General features: G+C 45.0%; 1 protein-coding gene and 1 long non-coding RNA gene across 2 annotated transcripts in view; one reads left to right on the top strand and one right to left on the bottom strand.

The window, feature by feature from the left end:
• Nucleotides 1-14,379, bottom strand: part of LOC116524109 — a 29,301-nt gene extending 14,922 nt beyond the window's left edge. The window contains exons 1-2 of the long non-coding RNA XR_004257180.1: nucleotides 14,103-14,379; nucleotides 1,387-1,526 (exon numbers count right to left, since the gene is read on the bottom strand). This is a non-coding gene — a long non-coding RNA (uncharacterized LOC116524109). The remainder of the gene's footprint in view (nucleotides 1-1,386; nucleotides 1,527-14,102) is intronic.
• The window catches only part of ALK (ALK receptor tyrosine kinase), a 756,557-nt gene that overhangs the window by 198,513 nt on the left and 534,814 nt on the right, over nucleotides 1-23,230 (top strand). Inside the window, exon 2 of the mRNA XM_032239194.1 lies at nucleotides 11,145-11,264. Within this exon, the coding sequence (XP_032095085.1) occupies nucleotides 11,145-11,264 (120 nt within the window). The remainder of the gene's footprint in view (nucleotides 1-11,144; nucleotides 11,265-23,230) is intronic.

The following is a 23,230-nucleotide window of genomic DNA, read 5'->3' as shown; positions in this document are numbered from 1 at the left end:
TGTCATCTCCAAGGGGTTCCTTGCTGGACAGTGGCAGTGTGATGGGGACATACATTGAGGTTCTTCTGTAATGCCTCACCTTCCTTGGTGGAAAATAAGGGGCAGGTGCTCTGTTCTGAGAGAGACTTGAGTTTAAATAGACCCCTGCCCTCTCCAGCCTCCTACTGTATCCCACTCACTCCCTTTAACTCGTTAACTTTACTCATCTGGTTAAGGGTTTCAGCTCACGCATCAGCTTCTCAGGACATCTCCCCCTGGCCCTCATAATGAAGTCAAATCCCTCATTGTATATTCTCAGAGGATTGTGTCTATCTCCTTCCCAATACATAACAACATCAAGATGTCAAAAGGACTTGGGAGGTTGTTGGACTGCTGTCTGCTGCCTGCCACACTCTAAGCTCCTCAGCCTGGAAGCTCTAAGAGGGTAGTGTGGGGTTCTGCTCACTAGTGCAGCCCAACTGGCAAGGGCAGAGCTCGGCATATAGGAGATACTCAGCAAGTAGAAATGGAATGAATGAATGAATCGTAGCTCCATCCCTTTCTGCTCCGGAACCTTAGGCAAGTTACTCAACCTCTCTGAACCTCAGTTTCCTCATTCAAAAATGGGAATAATAATCCCTCACTTAGAAAACTGTGGGATTTGTGGGACAATGATTATAAAGCCCCCAGTATGGGACTGGGCACTGTGTGTAATAGGCACACATGAAGTACTGGTTTCTTTCTTTGTGAGTTTTTTTCCTGACATTTCAGAGTATTGCAGCTTACAGGTTTAAAGAGCAAAAACATGTCTCCCTATTTCTTCTCCCTCCTCCTTTCTTTGCTACCTTCTTCTGTGGTGGGTGAGGCACACAATGGGGGAACAAAAGATCAGATTTCGTTATTTTTCCTAGTGAGATGACTTTGGGTGAAGCATTGCTTCTTCCTGTGTTTCAGGAAGCTTGTTCACACAAGCTTCCTCGCATGCGTGACGGGAAGACATAGATAAATAGTCTTCACAGTGCCCCCAGCTCCCCCACTCTGAGTCTCTGCACGAGGTCAAGGGTAACACTGACCACCGTTGTTAACAGTGCAAGATGAATGGAAGCAAAAAGGTGATGCAGCGCCACGGTAGGATGAAGCCAATCAGGCTGTTGGCTTGTCTATTTTAACACAAGCTGAGTTTATTTTAGTAATACAGGTGAAGAGTGACTTAAAATATAGCATCATGCCAATGCCCGTTAGTAAAAGCACAAGGATTTCTAGTGTATTTTTCTTCAAAAGAGCCTGAGGGCTTTGTAGATACTGTCTCATTAATTCTCTGAGCATCTCAAAAGTTGGCTGGGAAAGCATGATGAGTTCTGTTTTATATGCAGATAAACAAAGCTAGAAAAAGGCTAAGCAGCTTACCCAAGGTCACGCAGTAACGTTGCTGTACCTGAGAATGCAGTTCTCTAGCTGTGGAAATGAGTCTAGTCATGGTGAAGGGCCTTTGTGCTGAGTAATGTGGCATCTGGAGCTGGGCCTTCTTAGAGGATAGACTCTTTATCCTGAAATGAGAGGGGTGACAAGCAGATAAAGAGGGATTGAAAGACCTGGAAGTTAATAGAAAGTGTTCTGTCTCTCTTCCTCCCCTCAGCCTAAGTACGTTCCCTTGAACCAGCCAAGGACCAATTCAAGGATCCAGGCATTAGGCCTTGTGCTGGTTGCTATGGAGACAGTCGTGGCTGAGCCTGAGGCCCCACAGAGCTAGCTGCCCTGATGGAAGGTGTGTGTTTCTAGGTGTGTGTTTCTGGTTGACCCGAAGGGATCTATTGTCCTCAGTTAGGAGAATGCAGCAAGCATCTATGACCTGGCAGTTTCATTTTGCTGTATTTAATTCCCAATCTCTGTTCTCCAGGAGAATCATCACCTGCACGGGTGACTGTAGAGTGGCATTCCTAGCTGGCCGACACATCAGAGGTCTGCAGTCATACATCCCATCATAGTACCCCCTGGCAATGTGACCTTGGGCATTTGTGCTTCCTGGGCCTCAATCTTTTCATCTGCAAAAGGGGTTAACTACCAAGGTCGCTGTAAGGATCACAAAAGTAGATGCCTCTGAAAGGCATCAAGGAGCCCTAGGTTGTGGTGAATGTGTAGATAGTTAGGATCCACTCTTCTGCACTAAAGCTCCCCTCTTCCTGTGAAAGTGAGTCATACTCTCCAGGGCACTCACTGCATGATTTCAGGAGTCACCCTGGCAACTGTTACTTCCCAACTTGAAACATCAAGTCAAGAGAAGAGCCAGTTGTTCTTGGATCATTTGTAGCCTCTTGTCCAACATGTCCAGGGACTCCTGGGCCTGCTGGCTGGTGATTATCCCTACAAGGACTCTCTCGCTCCAAAAGAAAAAGGTCTTTTGTTGATGGACTTGGTTTTCTAGGCTGCCCTGTCTTTGTGTCTTTGTGTCGCTTTCAGTACATTAATTATTTAGTGCTTGGTAAAGCTCTCTGGGATCACAAGATGAAAGGCCTGGTGGCAGTTCAAAGCCTTTCTTTTGATTATTATTCTAGTCAACATATTCTGGGGGGAGAAAATAGGCTTAAGATCACAGTAGAGTAAATTTCATAAAGAGTAGAGTACAAGCAAACCGCAGAAATGGACCCAAAACAGATAGTCATGTTGTCCTGCTAATGGAAGCACTCAGGTCTTACGGGGTAGGGAGTGTTAAGAATCAGGCCACCTGGAGAGTGATATCCTCTCTATTGCTGCCTTGGATTACTAAAATAAAAATGCCCATTACTCTTCCACAGCTACCAAAAGCCAGTGTGAGTCCACCCTGGCTATGTAGGTCGGGTCAGTGACCAAGCACATCTGCAGCAGGGATGCAGGGCCAAAGGAGGCAGTGTGGGGCTCATGGGTGAGTCAGGAGCTGCTTGCATGGGACAGCAAAGTCGTCTCTCAAAAGGTGAAAATGCAGTGACTTGGAACTATCAAATTCTGATAGATACAAATTCTGAAGAGGAGGCATCAGCTGTCACATGGCCTTCATTATGGGACTTTGGCCATGAATGATGAGTCACTAGTACCTGCATAGACGTGGTATCTCAGCTGATGAAATAAGTCCATGCCTTAATCTGGCCCTGCCTCTGCCCCTGTCCAGCATGTCCTATATGACATCAAACCAAAACCAGCCTCCTTGAAATGCTTTTCTTAATTTTTTCTAAACCAATGAGCAAAAAAAGAAAAAAAATCAACAAACACAACAGACCTGAAGCTTAAGGTTAGTGAGTGAAATTAATATACAACTATAATCCGTTATCCTTGACGTGTTTGATGAATGGCCTTGATACCACTATCCTAAGTAGCAATAAGCCTTAAGTATTTAAGGAAGTCAGGGCCCAGGTTCAGGTTCTGTTCTGGCACAACCCAAATCCCAGTTCCACTGCTTTAGTGTCCAGCTCAGGGAAGACGAGGACCTTTGGGAGGAGGGATTTGAGCTGGCCCTTTAAGAAGGGGTAGGATTAGGAAAGCAGGGGGTGGAGAAGGATATTCTAGGCAGAGATTAGCTTGGGTGTAAATTTGGAGGCTAAGGTGTAACGGAATAGGATGTGAAAGGAAGGATTCTGAATGGGAAATAAGGCTGAAAAGGCAAACTGTTCAGGCTCCAAATTTATGTACTTTAGCGATTTCTAGGGCAACCTCTTTGTGACCCTCTTTCTTTCTTTTTCTTTTTTTTTCTTTTTTTTTGGTGTAGGATACCCTGCAGGTAACCAAGTCCCTAAGGGCAGGGACCTTGCTAACAATTTTCTTTATTAATATTCCTCACTTTGCGCCTTGGGAAGGTGTATGCACTTTTATTGGCTGGCAGAGGTGGCTCACCATTGAAAGAACTCGGAAGTTACACATGGGTCCTCTTGGGGAGGCAGGAAATGCACGCGGAAACTATAACTTTTGACAGTACAAGAGAATATTATGGGAGAGTGATTTTTGCTTCAATACTTGAGCTATCAAGAAAGAGCACAAACATCTCTGGCAGGATGGGATGGGGCTTAGAGAAAGGTGAGGTGGAGTGGGAGCTGTTTAATTCCATCCAAATTCCACCCTTGACACTAATAGCTCCCTTCTGAATGAGCCAGCTGGAAGAAAATGTGAAAGCAAACCATAGAGAACCAAATATGTATGAACCAGAGAGGACCTCAGCGAACAGGGTGTTCAACCCCCTCATTTTCCAGGCCCAGGGAGGTATGGGGAGGGCTACATGTTTAGGACAAATGGTGCATCTGCAAAGTCTCTTTTCTCTGAAATCACATCTCTGTTTTTCAGACTAAATTAACAACGTCGCCCATCACCGCTAACTCTAGGAGTCATGTAAATGTACGGAGGTTTCTTTTGCTGAACAGGTGCAGGCCTAGCCTAGTGAATATCCAAACCATTTCCCTCGGGCCGCCAGTCCCAAAAAGAGGCCTGCCCGCTACTCTCTGAGAGCTGTGCCTGATTTGACATCAAGACCACTATTTATTTGGCCACATTAAGCTTTGCTTTGTGTGACACAAAATCATTGTAAAAGAATGCATTATTAAGTGTGTTTTCAAATAAAGGGGAAAAAACTAGCAGGCTGTCACTGATTGTTTTATTGTTGGAAGGAAAATAAATAAGTAAAATGTGTACAGGCAAGGTAGGAACTGTTCCAAAGAGCGTTTAGAATGGAAGCATTTGTTACATTTTATTGATGTAGGTTTGTAAAACATGCTTGCTAGTGAGCCTGGGGCATTCATGTAAATAACCATCACACGTGCATAGCTCTTTATTATTTATACTGACACAAGTATGATTTATTTACTATATTATGTATGTTGGCTTAGGAATAAATAGACATGCAGTGAGACATATAAAAATAAAGATTGGAAATACAGAGTGCCAATTGGCTGCAATTTGGGTGGTCGAGATCCTGTACAGTTGGCAAAGTTAATGATTAACTAGTGAATAACAGAGAAGCAGCTCTTGGGGAACACTTTTGGTTTCTGGATGTTGAAGTTATTCACACAAGAATCCCCAATATAGGAAACGGACCAATATTCCCACTCATCCTGGATTCTAAAACACAGGTAGGAGCATGCAACTTTAAGGATTGTATGACTGACATTGAAAGACTATGTTGTGCACACATTGTCTCATCTAGCCCTTACAAAACACTGAGAATTTTCAGAGTATGCCCCATTCTTATTCTCATCATTTTCAGAAAATTGAGGTTTGCTAGAGTGTGTGCTTAGCCTGAAGTTAATAGCTAATAAGTGCCAGAGATAATACCTTCCTCCAGGGCTCTAGTTTCATTTATTTGACAAATATTTATTGAGTGCCTGCTGTGTGCCAGACATGGAGACGTAGCAGTGACTAGTGCAGGAGGTACACAAGGAGTAAGCCAATGTACAGAACACATATATGTGTAAGAAATAGGGCAAAGGGATGGAGAGTGGCTTACGATGAGTTGTCTCTCAATAGGATGAGCGGGGAAGTTCTTTCTGGGGAGGTGACGTATGGACAGGGACCTGGAAAGAGACAGAGAGTGGCCACATGCCTCTGAGTAGGAGGAGCTTCCTCCACTGAGAACTGCCAGTGCAAAGGCCCTGGGGTAGGAATGTGCTTGGCAAGTTTGGGGCAGAGCAAGAAGGCCTGTGGGACTGAGCTCCAACAATGAGGGGAAAATGTTTGCAAATGAGGTTAGAGAGAGAATCAGGAGCCAGATCCTGTGGGACCTTTAGGCTAGGCGACGGCAAGAAACTTGAAAGCTATTTCAGGGGCTGCAGTGTCAACCTAACTGCTACATAGAGAACAAGCGGAAGGGAGGCCCTCTGGGAGCTCATAGCAATAATGGAGATAGGTAAAGCGGGAAGATGAGAATGGGTAAAATTCAGGTAGAGCCATCAAGATTTGCTGATGAGTTGATGTGGGGTATGAGTCAAAGGAAGAAGTCAGGATTCCTCCTTGGTTTTTGGCCCAAACAGCCAGGTGAGTATTGGTAACGCTATCTGAAATGGGGAATGCCTGGGGTTTAGGGGAGGGAGGTCAGGTTTTTGGTTTGCTCATGATAAGTTTCAGATGCTTATCAGGCAATAAAGTGGAGATTTTGAACAGGCAGTTGGATGCGTATTCTGTTGTTTAGGGGAGGGATTAGGCTGAAGACACACATTTGGTAACAGTCGTATGTGGATGGTATTTAGAGCTATGAAACTGGGTGATATCACTTTGAGAGAGAGTTTAGATGCAGAAAATGCCCAGGTTCTCCAACTTTTAACAACTGTCAAATAATAAAGATCCCACAAAGTTGTTGTTTTCTTAAGAGAAAGCTTATTTACATGTCAGGCAAGGAGAAATTCACATGTGATTTTCGAAGGAAGAAAAGTCAGAGTTTTCAAAGTCTTGCAAAGAGGGCTACAATGTGGTCCTGCTTATTTGGAATTGAAAATTGATTCTTTGAACTGAAGAGAATGAATGAATGCACAGTTTCGTCTGAGTGTGGTTAAACATGTTCCCTTCTTCAATGGTCAGCAAAGAGTCTTCAATTAGGTAAGGAAGGGTCTGGTGTTCTGCAGTCACTCGAAATTCATGGCCATTGATCATCAGCTGGTTAGAACCGCTGGGATAAAATACAATACTCAGCCGTGACAGTTCCTAGGCAAGTGCTGCTGGAAATAGAGACGTTTCCTCCTCTACAGTTTGGAAAACGAGGAGGAGCTGGCAAGGAAGAATAAAGAGGATCTTCCCATTGAAGCAGGAGGCAACCAAGGACTACATGGTTACCAAGATGTGAGAAATCCAAGAAGCAGGGAGCGATTGCAGGACAAATGCAGCTGGAGGGGTCTCGTGAAACAAAGACCGAGCATTGTTCAGTGTATCAGCAGCCTGGGCTCGCCGGTGACCTTGACCTGGAGTGGTGAAGCCAATCTAGATTTTGTTGGATTTAAGAGAACGTGGGAGGAAGAAAGTGGAGAGAGGAGCAGAAACAAATCCTTTAAGAGATTTAGCTGTAAAGAAGAGCAGAGTAAGGGACAATGACCGTAGCAGAGTGTGGCGATCAAGGAAGCTCTTTCTTTATGAGATGGTGCATGTTTGTACGACTGACTTGGTAGAGAGGGAAAGCTGTTGATGCAGGACCATTGTAATAGCAGATCCCTTGAGAAGAGATGAGACTAGCACGTAAGTGAAGAGGCTGGCACTGTTTAAGAGTGTAAACTGTTACCCTTTACAACAACCTGATACCCGTAAGTGGGTAGATTGCGTCTCTTTTCTCAACAAACTAAGAAATAAACTCATTCTCTGAGAATGTAGAAGCATGGGGGGATCGGAGGTTTGAGAACCTAAGAAGAAGTTTTAACTAATTGTATAATGAAGAGAGAGTGAACTGAGTTCGTCAGGGAAGGCAGTGGGATTCCCAGGTCATCCTGAGGGTCTTGAGATTTCTGGTCTTGAATTTACAGTGAGGCCCATCAGCCCTGTTGTGTGTTCCTCCACCCCTCCTCTCCCACTACCACATTCACCTGCTCCAGGATAATTGTAAAGGAAGAAAGAGCCAAAGGAGTTGAGATTGTGTGCAAGGAAATTATGATAGAGATGAACCCTGGAGCTGAAGCTGAGGGCATTAGGGGGATGAAGCACAGTGAAGAATGAGGATTGTCAGGAGCTTGAGGTTTTCACTCTGCCTTGATGCACTGCAGTGACTAGAAAGGGCTTAAGAAATCATCAGAAAAACAACAACTGTATCACTAGCCAATCAATAATGCCCTCAGTGCAGGTGTATTTCTTCCTCATTTCTCTTCAGGCCTTCACTGATCTGCCTCACTTCACTAGAAGCTCCTGCTCCTATTTCCCCACTCCTTTCTCCTCTATGCTTCGTCTCCCAAGGTCCAAGAGTCGCCCTACGCAAGCCGGTTGGTGTGCATTCATACCTTCCCCCATACACCTGCATTGGTGGGAGACCCATTTCACTCTGGATCCTCCTGTTTTCACCGTGAAACACCAAAAAGACAAGGCTTTCTCTAGCTTAAGTGGATTGCTTCTGATGGCCTGGCTTCTCTTTCTGCTAGAAAATCATTCCCCGCAGCGGTTGAGATGGACAAGGGTGAGGAGCGTGATGGGAACAGTCTGTTGACGCTGTACTTGTTAAATGCAGAAGCATTTTGTTCTTTTTATTCTACATTGATGTGTAGTCTATGAACTTTGACTAGCACTCACTTCTGTTCCCATGCTTCTGATGCTGGCAAACAACTGCATTCATGTGGGCTTTGCTTTTCTCCGTCCTTGACTTTTCAGGTGGGGAAGCTTAGCCTTTTTGGCTGACCCCCGCATTAGCTCCCTAGCCTCATCCAGCTTATCACTTGCCCACCCTACTCTGGGGGGCAAGACTGGGGCCCCTGTGAGCCCACTGGCTGGAAGATATTCTAGGAGTTCCTGTAAGGGCAAGAAAAGACTTTCTGCTTTCTTTCAACTCTGCAATATTCTGCAATATTCAACCCTGAGGATGCCCGCAAGTTACTAGTGTTTTGTGACATAAAAGGCTTTAAGCTCATGCCAAGAGGGATGGCCCACAGTGATGTCTGTGTCACCGTGCTGAGTCATGACCCAGCTCTCAGAGCCCTTCCTTTGAAAGCTTTCATTTTTTTAACCCCTGAATATATTACCTGGCCCTCATCCAGGTTAAAGTTATCTGCCATTCTGTGCCCACTCACAGATTCGTAAGTGCTTCCTGAAGTCTAGCCCCATCTGCTTGGTTCTTCACATCCAGGAAGAAGCTAATGCCATTCCCAAGCTGAATGCTTCAGAAAAATGACATCACTTGGAAACAGGGAAGCATAACCTAGGCTTAGTCTTCCTGTCACTTGAAAGCTACTTAAAATTTGAGGCTAACTGATGACTCAGACCAAGAGATGCCAGATTTTATTCATGTGGGAGTCGCTGCAGGGGGTCGATTGTCCGAGTCTTCCCAGACCCTTCCCACTGTTGCCTTGTTCTGAAGCATGTTCAGTGGCGACCTCCAACCCCAACCCCGTGGGGGCCCTGCTGAGAGCTGAGGACCACCCTGCACCAATCTGTGACCTGTGCAGGGTGGGGAAAGGAGCTTGGATTTCAGTGTCAGTTGATGTGGTCTTTTGACTCTGATTTCCTGTCTCCTGCTGACTGTGTGGCTGCAGGAAAGATAACTAACCTCTTTATACCTCTATTTCCTCAGCTGCAAGATAAGGACAACTAAACTTACAAGGTTACTGTAAGAAGTAAACAAAATCACGCATTTAAAGCACTTAGGATTGTGTCTGGTCCATATGTGCTCAATACATACTAATTTATTAAAAGGCTAAAATAAACCTAACCTTGCCCAAAGTAACCCTACGTGTCTTTGCATTCACTTCTCTGAACCCCATTGCCTGCCTGTGAAACAGTGCTGATGTGCAGGTGAAATGAGATGGCTTCTCTCTGCAACTCAAGAACACAGCCTCTCACCCCTTTCAGTGCATTTCCTCTGAGTTGTTTTGCAGAAATGCTACGAAACTTGTATCTGGCACCAATCAATTCAGTTCTAATCTCTGCAGACCAAATATGGGAGAAAAGTCAAAATTCTTTCCTAGATACCCAGGAGCCAGCACTTCCAACTCAGATCTATGGAAAGCAGAGATTAAAATGTTTTTTAGGAAGGAGACCGTGTAATGCCCATCCTGTCCCAGTTGCAGGGCACAAGGACCTTTAATCGGCTTCTCCTAAGGGCCCCACCTGCAGGTAAAATAGTGGAGGGGTCTGGAAACAAGAGACTGCCTTGGGTACCCAGGCCAGAGATTTCCTTCAAGTGTGTGAAGTGGGGTTGATGCTAAAACGGAGTTAGAGGTAGGAGAGCAGAGCCTGCAGGAGCTGGTGTGGTGGGTGATACGGAAGAAAGTACAGAGCAGGCAGACCAGGAAAATGCTTTCGTTACTCCTGCTGCCTTTTCTTCTTTCTCTTCTTCCTTTCCTCTTCACAAAGTCCCCCCAAGTGGGTTAACAGTTACCACCAGAATAGCAGATCAGCCCATTCACAGCAGAACATGACCTGTTGATATGAGGCAAACCTGGGCTCAGTCTCTGCTTCCATCACTTGCCTCTCTGCATCTCAGTTGATGCATCTGTAAAATGGAGATGATCATTCCTATCTCAGAGAACCATGGTGAATATCCTGTGACATGACATAGGTAAAGATTCCAGCATGGCGCCTGTACCAGGGAAGCTACAGAAGAAGTGCTGGTCTCCTTCCTTCCCTCCTCCCTGCACTCCGTCTTGCGACACATCTATCTACGAAACAGAGCTAATTCTCAAATCCTTCCTTCTTTAACAAACAAGGCTTTGCCTGCCATAAAACATTAGCAAATAGTGATTGAGCTTGGGATTTTCTGGGAAGCACTGTGTTAGAGCATGCAGTGTGTGATCATTTGATTTGTAGATATATTGTAATGACTTTTCACCACACAAAATCCTTAGGTGCTGCTAAGGACAGGAATAATGCTTCTCTGCTGCTTTTCTCTCCAGACTTCTTTCTCTCATGCAAATCAGAAACATTAATCCTTTTGGCTTTCTGGCCTCTTGGCTATCAGAAAACTCCAGTCACTTACCTCCCCGCCTCCCTGCCACCACCCCTACAACCCTGAAAATAACATTATTGTTAAGAACTCATAACTTTAGAGTATAATTTCAACCCTTTCATTGATAAGGCAATAACCCAAGCAAACAACATGAGATCAAGTTACAAATCTGAACATAAAGTAGAGATGGAGGCATTATCTGGATGAGATGAATTGGAGTTCTCTGTAATGCTGTAGAAATTCTTATAGGCAGAATAGACTTTGGATAGAACTGTTAGACCAAGCCATTAAGTGCCCCAGGTTCTAGTTCATCTCCCAGAGATCCTCAGCATGGCCTTGGTCAGAACATTCATACCTCTTAGATCTGTCTGCCCTTGGTAGAAAATGTATGTCAGGGTCCTGAGGTCAACTCAGTCAAGGTCTTCCATGGCCTCTTACAGTTAGGAGGGCTCATTTTTCCCCCCTCATCTTTCCAACAGATGTCATGAAAACGCCTTACAAACTTTCTTTTTGACTGATATTGAGTGACAGCTAAAAGATACATCCCAAGCACATGGATCAGTGTTTTCTTTGTTTTTTTGTCCAGGTCATAGCTCCTTGGAGTCACCAACAAACATGCCTTCTCCTTCTCCTGATTATTTTACATGGAATCTCACCTGGATAATGAAAGACTCCTTCCCTTTCCTGTCTCATCGCAGCAGATATGGTAAGTATATGTTCAATAGTTACTTGTGATGCACCATCACCGTCTCGTAATAAGGACTCTGTCAGTTTCAGTTTGGGATTCAGCTCCAGGGGATTTCTTCAGCTCCCTATATGCAAAAGAAGTCTTTCTGAGCCCTCTGTCTCCCAGTGATGCACAGCCCCACTGGACCGTTCCAGCCAGGCCATTCCAGCGAGCCAAGGGTTTTGCTGATGCCCTCCCGCTTAACCTTTATGATGTATAGTATTCTGGCCATTCCTTTGTCAGTCATTAGATGAGATGCTTGTTTGCATCTTGACTGTGGCTTTCTGGTTCTGACCCACAGCATTTCTAACAATCACAGTCTCTTAAGAGGGGATTATTATTATGAGCATCACAGGTCTTCCAGGTCCCCTTGCAGTTAGGAAGCTCCTTAAAGTTTCCCAAAAATGTTCTTTGATATTATTTCAGTTCATTTGATTCTGCAACAGCCTCTGACATAAAGAGACCAGGTCCAATTACATTTTTACAGGTGTGGAAACTAAGTTTAACAAGATCACACAGAGTGGCTTCTCCAGCCACCAAGCCAGAGTTCTTCCCCTTCTTTCATTTTTTTTCTCTCGAGTGCCACCTGTGCAGCCTGATAGGTCCTGTCCTAGGAGCCCTCAGGAGGTTGCCTTTACATGGCATAAGACTCCTCCTTCTCTCTGCTCATTCTAACAGCTCATAGTGGCTGGGTCTCTGCAGTCTCCACTGCTTTACAGGAGAGAAGAAGCATTTCTAAGTGAACATTTTATTTCTCTTGAACTCCTCTAGGGCAAACCCCACAAGGACAGGCACAAAGCTTTGCTCCCCACATTATTCTATCAGATGGAAGAGATGCATAAAGACTTATTAGATTGGTGCAAAAGTAATTACGGCTTTGCCACTACTTTCAATGGCAAAAACTGCAATTACTTTTGCACCAACCTCATATTTATGATGAATTAATGCAAAAGGCCTCCAGACATGAAACTCATTCATCAGGCCTGATTGAATTAAGTATTTATAAACCTGGTGCAGCACTGAGTTCTAGATGTCCTTCTGGGCATATTTACCTGTTCCTCTATGCGGTCTCTACCCTTGGGCCTAAGCTATTTAAAATGCACCTAACAGAGATGTTCCACTTACTGTAGAAAAGCTTCCAGTCCAAAGGCTGCTGTCTGTCATCTATAATGCTCTTGGTTCATATGAACTGTACTTTTCATTTTAAACTTAAAAAAAAATCCATCAAAAACCCCAGGGCAGTTTAGAATTATCTTCTGTGCTGGAATGTTTCCTGCGACTCTTAAGCGGCCCTTGAAGGAGAGAAAGATCAGTGGTCGTAAGGAGATTCCAGATAAGAATTACTTCCTGATTTTATTTAAGCCAGACACTGAGTGTCATCTTATGATAAAGGCAAGTATCTATAAATAATTGAAATCTCGACCTTTGCATTGTTAATGCTTTGTAACCAGATTTGCGATACAACTGGTCTTCAGGTAACATTTTTGAGTTTGCTCCCAAAGTCATTCAGTATCTCTATAGGAGGACAATTTTTATAAAATGCAGAATGTCCAAAAAAGGCAGATCTACCCCCTGCATGCTGTAGAGCGCAACACATTTGTCCCCTGCAGAGCATCTTGTAAGAGGTTACAGGTCAAAAGGAAAAAACCATGAGAGTTTATTAAGCTGGTTCTTACTCACAGCATGGCCCCGATAAACCCATTTGGTGCTCCCTGAGCCTCATCCTCTTTATCTGTAAAATGAGGGTGAAATGGCATGCCACCTTAGGGCAAAGGGATCAATCCAGTGGTTTTTTAAGATCTCTTTCAAACTCTCCTCGTGGCCTGGAATCCTCATGATTTCCCTTCTTGGCAGAGGAGAGGACCCAAACCATTGGCAGTTACCACCCGAGTTCTGGGTGAGAGTACCCAAGTCAGCACCATTGTTGCTATTGATTCACGGGAAAGGAGGAGCTGATTCTTCATTGGTGGTTCCTTAACTGATCATGGTGACCATTCCAGAGGTTTTATGTCTTTCTGCCATATTTAATTCATCTGGGACTTACGAAGACATTACCACCACCATCATCTTCCCTGTGTGCCTGGCCCTGTGTCAGATGTGGGAAGTGATGCAAATGTAAAGGAAGGTAAGGCTTGGCCCTACCTTTTCAGTGCTCATAGGCCAGAGAAATCATTCTGTAGGCAGCTAGGCCCATTGCCATAAAGAGTGTCCCCAGTGGGCTGACCTCAGAGCATAGATGTTAAGGATCTATGGGTCTTTCCCCAAGACCCACTGCAGAACAAGCTAAAGGCAGAGCTCAGGCCAAGAGTCTGGTCCCCTTAAGGATGTTTGTGGGGCCTCAGCCCACATGTCTATGAACCAAAGAGGCCAGCCAACTAGGGTGATAAATCCATACCTTTCAACTGCCGTGAAAGACATTTTAAGAAATGTTAACAACTTCATTAATTTTAAGGCCTCAAACTTGGGCAGAGAAATTTGACTGGAAAATTACCGCCTGAAGGGATCATTCTTCAGACAGTGAGAAGTCACCAAGTCTCAGCAAGTCCATCATGGGACTCCATGCCTGGCTGGCTGTCTTTGGCTGCATTCTGGTGGGGGCATGTTGGGGTGGGGAAAGAGAGTGAGCAGCAGCAACCCGACCGCAGGCGTCCTGATGACCAGTGGGCTAGGCCTCTCTCGGGTGAGCTGTCCAGTTCTGAATTGGAATGGCTTTCCTCTCTCCAGTGTTTTATGAGAAGAGACAAGGTGGAAAGAGGCTAATAAGATTTACTCACCCCCAGTCTGTAATTATCTGCTTGAGGAAAAAGTTTGACCTACCTTTTTGAAGGCTCCCCATATTTCTTCTAATTTGCGTTGGGTCCTGATATGCTGTGTAAAATATATTCTCTTCCATGGCATTTGACATCAGATTCCAGTCCTTTCTCCCCTTTGTCTTGAATGGCGAGCGCCCACTAATTTCATGATCAGCAAGCAGAGGGCTGCACATTCCTCCCCTAAGGTTTTAAGAGGGAGGACATCTAAAGAAAGGCTTTATTTTCTTTTTATCATCAGCTTTAATGCCTTTAGACTTATTTATAGGCTTGGCTAAAGGATTACGCTCTAACTACCTACCCAGATAAAAATCTGTTCCATCAGGTAGCACCAGATGCTAAGAGATTGAGGCCACTGGGGGTTTTGAAAGGCAGTTTTGATCACCTTGAGTTTTAGAGCCACAGAGACAGATGGTATCCTTTCCAACTTTAAATCGTATTTGCCCACTCTGGCTATGGGAAGAATCACATCAACTTTTTAAACAGAATGACCGAAGGTTCTGCCCCATATGAGCAGGAGAGAGGGATTTTTCATTTACATATATTATATATATATATAAAATTATATGTAGCAAAACTCTTTTTCACCCATTTTTCTCATTTAAGTTGTATTATAAAATTGCAATAGATGGAAATTATTTTATAATTTTATGGAAATGCAAATTGAGGATCAAAGGAGTTTATTAATGTGCTTTCAATTTACGGAGTGGATGAGCCATTAGAAAAGAGTGAACCCAGATTGTCTGACTCTAAGTTGAGTGCTCTTTCTATCATGTCACAAAGTTACTTCAAGGATGAGCTTTCCCTGCCTGGAGAGCACGCTCACTTCCTGGATGACCTGGTGTTTAGCTGAATGTTTGATCTGATGTCTAAGACCTTGGGTAGCTATGGGACCAAGACTTGATATCACCAAATGGAGACTATCCCAGGCAGGCCAGATGATTCAACCCTTTCTATCCATGAGTGGAGTCCCCTTGGCACTATAGGTAGTCTTGTTTTCTCTACGCTCCCTCCCTCCCTATCCCAGACTGTTGTCCCTGTATGGATTGACTTGGGTCTCCCCCACAACATTTGTTAAAATTCTAACCCCCTAGTACCTGCGACTGTGACCTTATTGGGAGATAGAGTCTTTGCAGTCAAGTAAAAATGAGACCATACTGGATTAGGATGGGCCTTAATCCAATATGATTGGTGTCCTTATAAGAAGAGAAAACACAGGCATACATGGAGTGCACACCATGTGACTCTGGAGTCAGAGATTAGAGTGATGTGTCTACAAGCCAAGGAACACCAAGGTTATGGGCCACACTGGAAGCTAAGAGGAAGGCCTGGAACAAATTCTTCTTCAGTACTTCAGAGGCAGCACGGCTCTGCCTGCATGTTAACTTTGAATTTCTAGCCTCTGAAACTGTGAGAAAGTAAATTTCTGTTATTTTAAGCCACCCAGTGGATGGTACTTTGTTATGACTGCCCTGAGAAACTGGTCCAGCCCTGTAATGTCCAGAACATTGATTCCTGGAAAAGAAAATATTCCTCCCAACCTCCCAAGGTCTAAGTGTAACAAAACAATTGTTAGATTTGAACAAAAGTTCTATTCAAACTTTGTCTGCTTTCCAGTCCAAGGGGACCTATCCACTTCAGGGGCTGGTTCTTTTAGAAAGAAAAATTAGACTTTTTAATTACTTTCTCTGCCATTGCCACCATCACCACCCGTCCTGTTAATGTGTCAATTTCTTTGATTGAAAAGACTAGGTAAATTAAATATCTCTCAAAAAAAAATCAGCCTAACACAGAATCAAAAATGGAAAACACAAAGGCCCTGCAGCTCTGTATGGGATTTGCTTCACAGCTCTGGCAGGAAGTCAGTTTGATCACATTTCTGAAATTATGTATTTAATGTGGCCGGCTGCGATCAGCCATTCTGGTTCTCAGGAGCACTGGCGTCAGTGAAAAGCAGCTCCCTCGTGGACCATCGTCAGGGCTGAAAGCTTCCTTCCCAACTCCTCTGCCCCTGCCAGGCCAGGTCTCTCTTTTTGTGTTCTCTCCCTAGCCTTGCTCCACTGAGCTCGGGGGTCAAGTTCTTTCCTAGCTCATGCCTCTGTCTTTTCATTTGCAAGCTTGGTAAGCAAAAGACCTCTGCATGCATTTGCCACAAAGGCTGAATCCCAAAGGAGACAGCAATGCTGGCTGTCACACAATACCAGGGATCAGGGACCAGCTGTCACCTTGAGTGCCCCAACCTGCTGAGAGCCAACGTACTCAATCCATTGAAATTCAATAAAAAGAAGTTGGCTTAGGTGTTTCGAGGAGAGACGTGTTTAAAATGCTCCTCTTGGTCATATCCCTTTAAAACAAAGACACATAAAGCTATTCCAATAAATATGAACAATTTATCTCTACGTTGGCAGCAAGTTGAGTAAGGAAATGCAGAAAGAATAAAAGCTAGAATGAAAGTAAGAGGATGAATGACCACGTGACACAAAGGTGAGAAAAGTCAGAAAAGATTCATTTAAAACACTTTTTACAGACAGAGCGGGAAAGTCACTGACAAAGGGAAACAGATGATGAGGGGACAGAGACAGAGACACACAGGGAAAGACAGAGGAAGAGAATAAAGTAGGAGGGGTCGCCCTTGGCTGTCTGACCATCTTTTCATGTACTCTTTTTCTTGTTCACTTGTATTCAGCTCTCACCCCTGGGCAGGTGGCTCCTTAGTGCTTGCTTCAGTCTTGACTTCCCCCTTCGGAGTCCCTCTTGCCCCTCGCACCCCACCTGCACCATTTCCCCCTCAGCGTGTCTCCACTAACACAGAGAACTTGAGAAGGGGTATCAACATTCATGGAGTGATGACTGTATGCTTGGTTGTGCTCTAGGCATCTCAATGATACAGACAAATAGGATACATTTTATTCCCTCAAGGAGCTCTGGAGGAAGAAGTAAGCATGCCTGCTCTTTGACAAATGCAGTAGCAGAGGCCCAGGAACACAGAGGAGGGAGGACCAGGTCTGTAGAGGACTCAAGAAGGGAGATGTTTTGGAGACTGGGGCTGCTGAACTGGGCTTTGGACTCTAGGGAACATGGATACCCATGAGAAGAGCATTCTGGACAAAAGGGATGCATATGCAAAGGCTGTAGAGGATCTGGGGTGAGGCTGGAGAGACACTCTGGGAATGCTCAGTGTTTGGGCATTGTCCTATGCATGAGGCATAGGATGGAAAAGAAAGGGAAGGAGGGGAATCTGGAAGAGATTCTGGATGTAAGTGAGCACCACTTGGTTACCTATTCAGGGGAATCCACCTTGAGTAATTAAGTGGATGAAGATGTCATTGACTGAAACAGAGAAGAGAAACGTTTGGCAAGGAAAGGTGTTGACCAAGGCATGTAGAGGGAGGAGGAAAGGTTACATTTGAAATGCCTTCAGGATAGCCAGGTGAAGATGGCCAGTAGAGAGCTGTAAACCCAGGTCTTGACTGGATAATTTCTACAGGGAAGAGGTTTAATTGACTCACAGTCCCACATGGCTGGGGAGGCCTCACGATCATGGCAGAAGGCAAGGAGGAGCAAAAGCGTGTCTTACGTGGTGGCAGGCAAAGAGACTGTGTGCAGGGGAACTTCACTTTATAAAACCACCGCATCTCATGAGACTATTCACTATCACGAGAACAGCATGGGAAAGACCCCCCCCCCATGATTCAATTATCTCCCACCGGGTCCCTCCCATGGCACGTGGGGATTATGAGAGCTTCAGTTATAGATGAGATTTGGGTGGGGACATAGCCAAATCATATCAACACCAAAGCGAAGGAAGTGAAGAATTTTTAGATCAAGGAATGTTGTATGTATGTGTGGTACCCCCAACACTCCAGTCAGTTCTGTGGAGACAGAATCTCCCTCCGGGTCTGATGAACCACCAGTACCTAATAAGACAGTTTGCTTAGTTTTAGCAGATATGACATGCCTGCTGGATTTAGTAGAACTTCCTTTTGGATACCATATAGCAAGTATTCACAACCAAGCAGCTGGTGACCACACTATGGCCCCAAATTAGAACAGTCTGGGAGGTTGTGGGCCTCACTCTATCCCCATATTCTCATGAAGGAAATTTTTTTAATGTGTCTCCATGCGACTTAGTGCCTCTGATGTCACACTTTTGCTTGTGTCTTAGTTATTTGTGGTCCTGCATTATTACTTTTCCTAGACTTTAAGCGTTTAGACACCGGGGGATTCACATCTTGTTTCCTTTTGCACCCGAGCACTTCTCTCATGTTTTGTACTCACTGTGTACTCACTAGAGGTTATTGCAATATCTGCCCAGCAGTTCAGGGCCATATGAGGAGCAAACTCAGTCTCCTAATTCCCAGCCTACAGCTTTCCCACCCCTGAAGTTCTCTGTTTTATTAAAGGGCAGGGACATTCCCACCAGCACTCTCATTTCTAGTCATATTAATCAGTTTCAGGAAAGAAATGTGTTTAAAGGGAGAACAGTTCCTGGGCTGGACTTACTTTGGTTGAGGATTCAAAGCTGTGATTTTAACTACTTTGAGCAGGCTTGTTTTTTTTTCCTTTCTTAACCTAAAAAAGCATATTCAGCAGACATTAGTGAGCGGAGGAATTTCTCTTTTGACAGCTTTGGGACATCTGAAATACCATATACAGAGCACTTCTAACCAACCTAGAAAGACGTGTCCAAAACATATGCAGGAAAAGGACTGATCAAGGGTGAGAAAAATGAGAGGAAATCCTCTTAAAATGTTTTGTCGAGAGCAACCTCAGGTGCAGAACTTTGTGTCAGAAGAGACCTCCAATTCACAGGATTTTAATCAGCCCATTTGGATAGATGACTAGAATAATTTCGTCTATGAGAAGTTCATAGATATTGTGAGCTGTCAGGGTCTTCTGTGATCTGGTCAAATAGCCACCTCCGTAGGATGAGGAAACAGAGGCCTAGAGAGGTTGGTGATCTCCCCAGGCAAAGCGGAGCTTCAAATCCAGGCCATCTGCTCGGCAGAGCCCACACTTAACCTCTCTACCGTAGAGGCAAGGGTTCATTTTTTTCCTCAATAAGAGGGCTCACAAAATATTTTCTCACATTTCAGTCCTACCTGTTGTTTTACACGCCTCATTCCTTGAATACCTTGGGTTTCCATCACCCCAGCAGAGTTTTGCTGCCCTATGGGCTGCCTCAGTGTGGGGTCAATGCATTCCTGGTGTGGATGAACACATGGCCATACTCAGTCTAGTTGCCTCATAGTCACTTGCAGAACACCTTAAAAACAAGATTCTGATGGGGGTGGTCACTGGACTGGAGAACTAGGTCTGGTAACCCCAGCACTTTAACTGACCTCTGCATCACCTACTTAAATCTCCCCTGGGCTGGGTCCGGTGATTCACGCCTGTAATCCCAGCACTTTGGGAGGCTGAGGCGGGTGGAGCACCAGAGGTCAGGAGTTCAAGACCAGCCTGGCCAACATGGGGAAACCCTGTCTCTACTACAAATACAAAAATTAGCTGGGCATGGTGGCAGGCACATGTAATTCCAGCTACTTGGGAGGTTGAGGCAGGAGAATTGCTTAAACCTGCGAGGCAGAGGTTGCAGTGAGCTGAGACTGCACCATTGCACTCCAGCTTGGGCAACAAGAGTGAAACTTCATCTCAAAAAATCAATCAATCAATCATTCTCCTCTGTAACATCCCAACAAAAGGTCTTTGAGCCTCTGCCTGAAAGCAACACAGAACCACGGCGGGGAAAACTTGTCTTGGGGATCTGAGATGTGGAATGAATTCCCAGCCCAGATTCTTGTGAGTTGTATTACGTTCAGCCACTGCTTACTGTTTTTGTTTCTCTTCATCATCTTTAAAGTGGAAATGATCAGGATTACCAACTGTATTGTGAGGACATGAGGATGGATCTGAATGTGCCCAGGGCACAGTGATAGGTACGTTTTGGTGGCATGGCTCCATTTGCTGTAAGACTCTTGCTTAAAACTCTTTTAAATCCCTAGTTTTGCCCTCTGGAACTTGAAAGCATTTTGCCTTTAATCGCGCTAGTATTTGATCTGGGATTTAATTCATGCAGTTTACCTTCAAAATTTATACAACTCTACCGAATTAAGCAATATCAGTTCTCCACCTGTCGAGAATAACTTTATCTCCTCCTCTGTTCTTAGTAAACTTCCTAGCCAGCCCTTTACCAGCTGTTGAAATTGTTTCATCCTTCAAGGTGCAGTCCAGCTGTTGCCTGTTCTGTGAACCTTTGGTCCTCCCAAGCCAAGAGACTCCCTTGTTCTGTTTCCCCCGAGGCCTCTTAGAGTTAGCTACGGGCAAGTTCATCCCCTCAACTGGACTGGGAGTCCCTGAAGGGCAGAATGTCGGCATGTGGGCAGCCTGGTACCTTCCTGTGTTTGAAAACAGGGAGGAATGAAGCCCCGTGTTCACATTAACACCCAGCAAGTCCTGTCTCTTCAGAGACAGAACAGTTAGTGGGGAGGTCCATTCTAAGGTGTCCCTTAACCAGCAGGATTCTTCTGTTGTCATGGATGCCACATTACTCAGAGTTCACCTCCAACCTTCTGGTTTCAGGAATAAACTCATTTAGACAGATGTCATATTGAGCAATGGTACAAACTGCTAGGGATTTCACTATGCCCTCTGGACCCTGCTTCATTCTGTTAGCGACTTCCTTACCCAACACACACACACACACACACACACACACACACACACACACACACACACACACACACACATATATTCTGCATGAGTGTTTCCTGGAAATTGCAAGCAGATAACTGAACTGGAAGTCCAATCTGGGTTCTGGTCTCAGCTCTTTACTGCTCCAAACCCTAGGCCATGCCACCTTGGCCAAGTCCCTTCACTCTCCTGAGACTTCATTTTCCCTTCTATAAAATGGAGAAGCTGAGCTAGTTAACTTCAGAATTAATTGTTTCCAGTTTTCTGTTCTGTGATTAAGAGCAGAGTCCTGTTTTTCTATCTGTAACATTGTAATGGTCACAGATAAGAGAAATAAGAATTCAGCTTTCCATGTCTCTCCCACTGCAGCGTGCACGCGTGCACACACACAGCCCTCTGAGGCTGTCTTCATGTAATTGATTGATGGAAGGCGACGTGGCCCTTCTTCTCTGCAGCTTGATTATAAGTGAGCTAAACAGATGTCTTGAATTGGGTGATTGGCTCCCAGATGCATTCCAGGGAGCAGGCTGGTGGGAAGGAAGTGAATGGTTTCAAGTTCTGGGGATCTATGACAAATGAACAGTGGCTGTGCTCAGAGTGGGTAGGGGGCCAGGTTGGATACTTAGTGTTACGAAGCAAGTGACCAGATGTTGATGGCAGCTGGTGGATTAATAACAAAGGTGACTGGTGAGCCAATTACCCCTTAAGGAGATAATCCAGAAAGGGGGAGCCACAGTTCCTAATCATCTGAACCTGGGCTGGGAGTCATGGCCCTTGGGTTGCTGCTGACCAGCTGGCTAGGGTGAAGTTAGAGAGCTTATTTTGGTCACCTGCCCAAAGGGGCAATTATTCTTCACATGGTAGAGATTCAAGAGACCTGAGAATCATTTTATTCCACCACTCTATTTTCCAGATGAGGACACTGAGGTCTGGAAAGCATAAATGACTCGTGTGAAGTTATATCACAGAGCCGGGGCTAAAACCCAGATCATCTCACTTGGGGGTCTTCCAAAGGCAAGCGCAATCAGCCTTCACAAAGGAAACATTGAGTGAGGACCACACATTTCTCCCTCACCCCTTTTTCTTTTTCACTTCCAGCTGCAACAGGGCTGAAAACAAAGTTTTCTTCCCGCTATGGTGGACATACTCCCTCTTATGTTCCCTCTGCCATTGCTGACCCCTGAAGCCACTTAAAGAGTAACAGCAATGGCAGCCATCATTAAATAAGGCCAAACTGTGTGCAAGTCACCATGCAGGTGCTCAGTGTACACTGTTGCATTTCATCTTCCTCACAATTCCAGGAGGTGGTCCCTGCTTTAATTCTTATTTTACAGTTGAAAAAATACGAGGCACAAAGAGATTCAATGATTTTTCCTGACATGTGGAGCCAGTAACGGCACAGCCAAATTTCCAACTTGGGAGCCTGACCACATGCAGGATCTGTGCTTCTAGTTACTTCCTGTAATGCCTCCCTAGATACCCCGGTGCTTCTCCCAGCCCCCTGAGAGGCTGACATAAAATAGGGCAAGGACAGAAGGATCTCTGTTCTAGTCTGCTTCTCCCTGGGCCGTCCAAGGTCAAGTCAGGCCTGTTGATCCCCAGGTTCCTGGTGGTAAATCTGAGGCACAGGAGGACACAGTGCTATGCCTGCATCACAGGGCCACGGTGGTAAGAACATCCATCTATTAATACATGGTATCTCAGGGTTTAGAAAGCATGGCCACATTCATTACCTTATGTGATCAACACAGCAGGCAGATAGATAGATAGATAGATAGATAGATAGATAGATAGATAGATAGATAAGAAGGAGTCTGGCTCTGTCACCCAGGCTGGAGTGTAGTGGTGTAATCTTGGTTTACTGCAGCCTCCGCCTCCTGGGTCCAAGCAATTCTCCTGCCTCAGCCTCTTGAGTAGCTGGGACTACAGGCACCTGCCACCACGCCCAGCTAATTTTTGTATTTTTAGTAGAGATGGGGCTTCACTTTCACTATGTTGGCTAGGCTGGTCTAGAACTCCTGACCTCAAATGATCTGCCCACCTCAGCCTCCCAAAGTGCTGGGATTACAGGTATTTATATTGTTTTTATCAGCATCATTAGTGTGATAATTCTCTGTAGTTTATCCATGAGGAAACCAGGACTCAAGTTGTTAAATGAATTGCTCCAAGCACAAGACCGATTGGCCTGGAGCTGGGAGGCTTCCTAAGAATTCTTTAGTGAACTTTCCCCTTTGCTTCTGGCCCCATGCTTTCTTTTTTTTTCCCCCATTTATTTATTTTATTGCATTTTAGGTTTTGGGGTACATGTGAAGAACATGCAAAATTGTTGCATAGGTACACACGTGGCAATGTGATTTGCTGCCTTCCTCCCCATCACCTACATCTGGCATTTCTCCCCTTGCTATCTCTCCCCAGCTCCCCACCCCCCACCGTCCCTCCCCCATT

The sequence above is a fragment of the Sapajus apella genome, unplaced genomic scaffold (genome assembly GCF_009761245.1).
Source record: "Sapajus apella isolate SASKATOON/1434 unplaced genomic scaffold, GSC_monkey_1.0 scaffold44, whole genome shotgun sequence".
NCBI lineage: Eukaryota > Metazoa > Chordata > Mammalia > Primates > Cebidae > Sapajus > Sapajus apella.
This window is presented reverse-complemented; position numbering and strand designations above follow the sequence as displayed.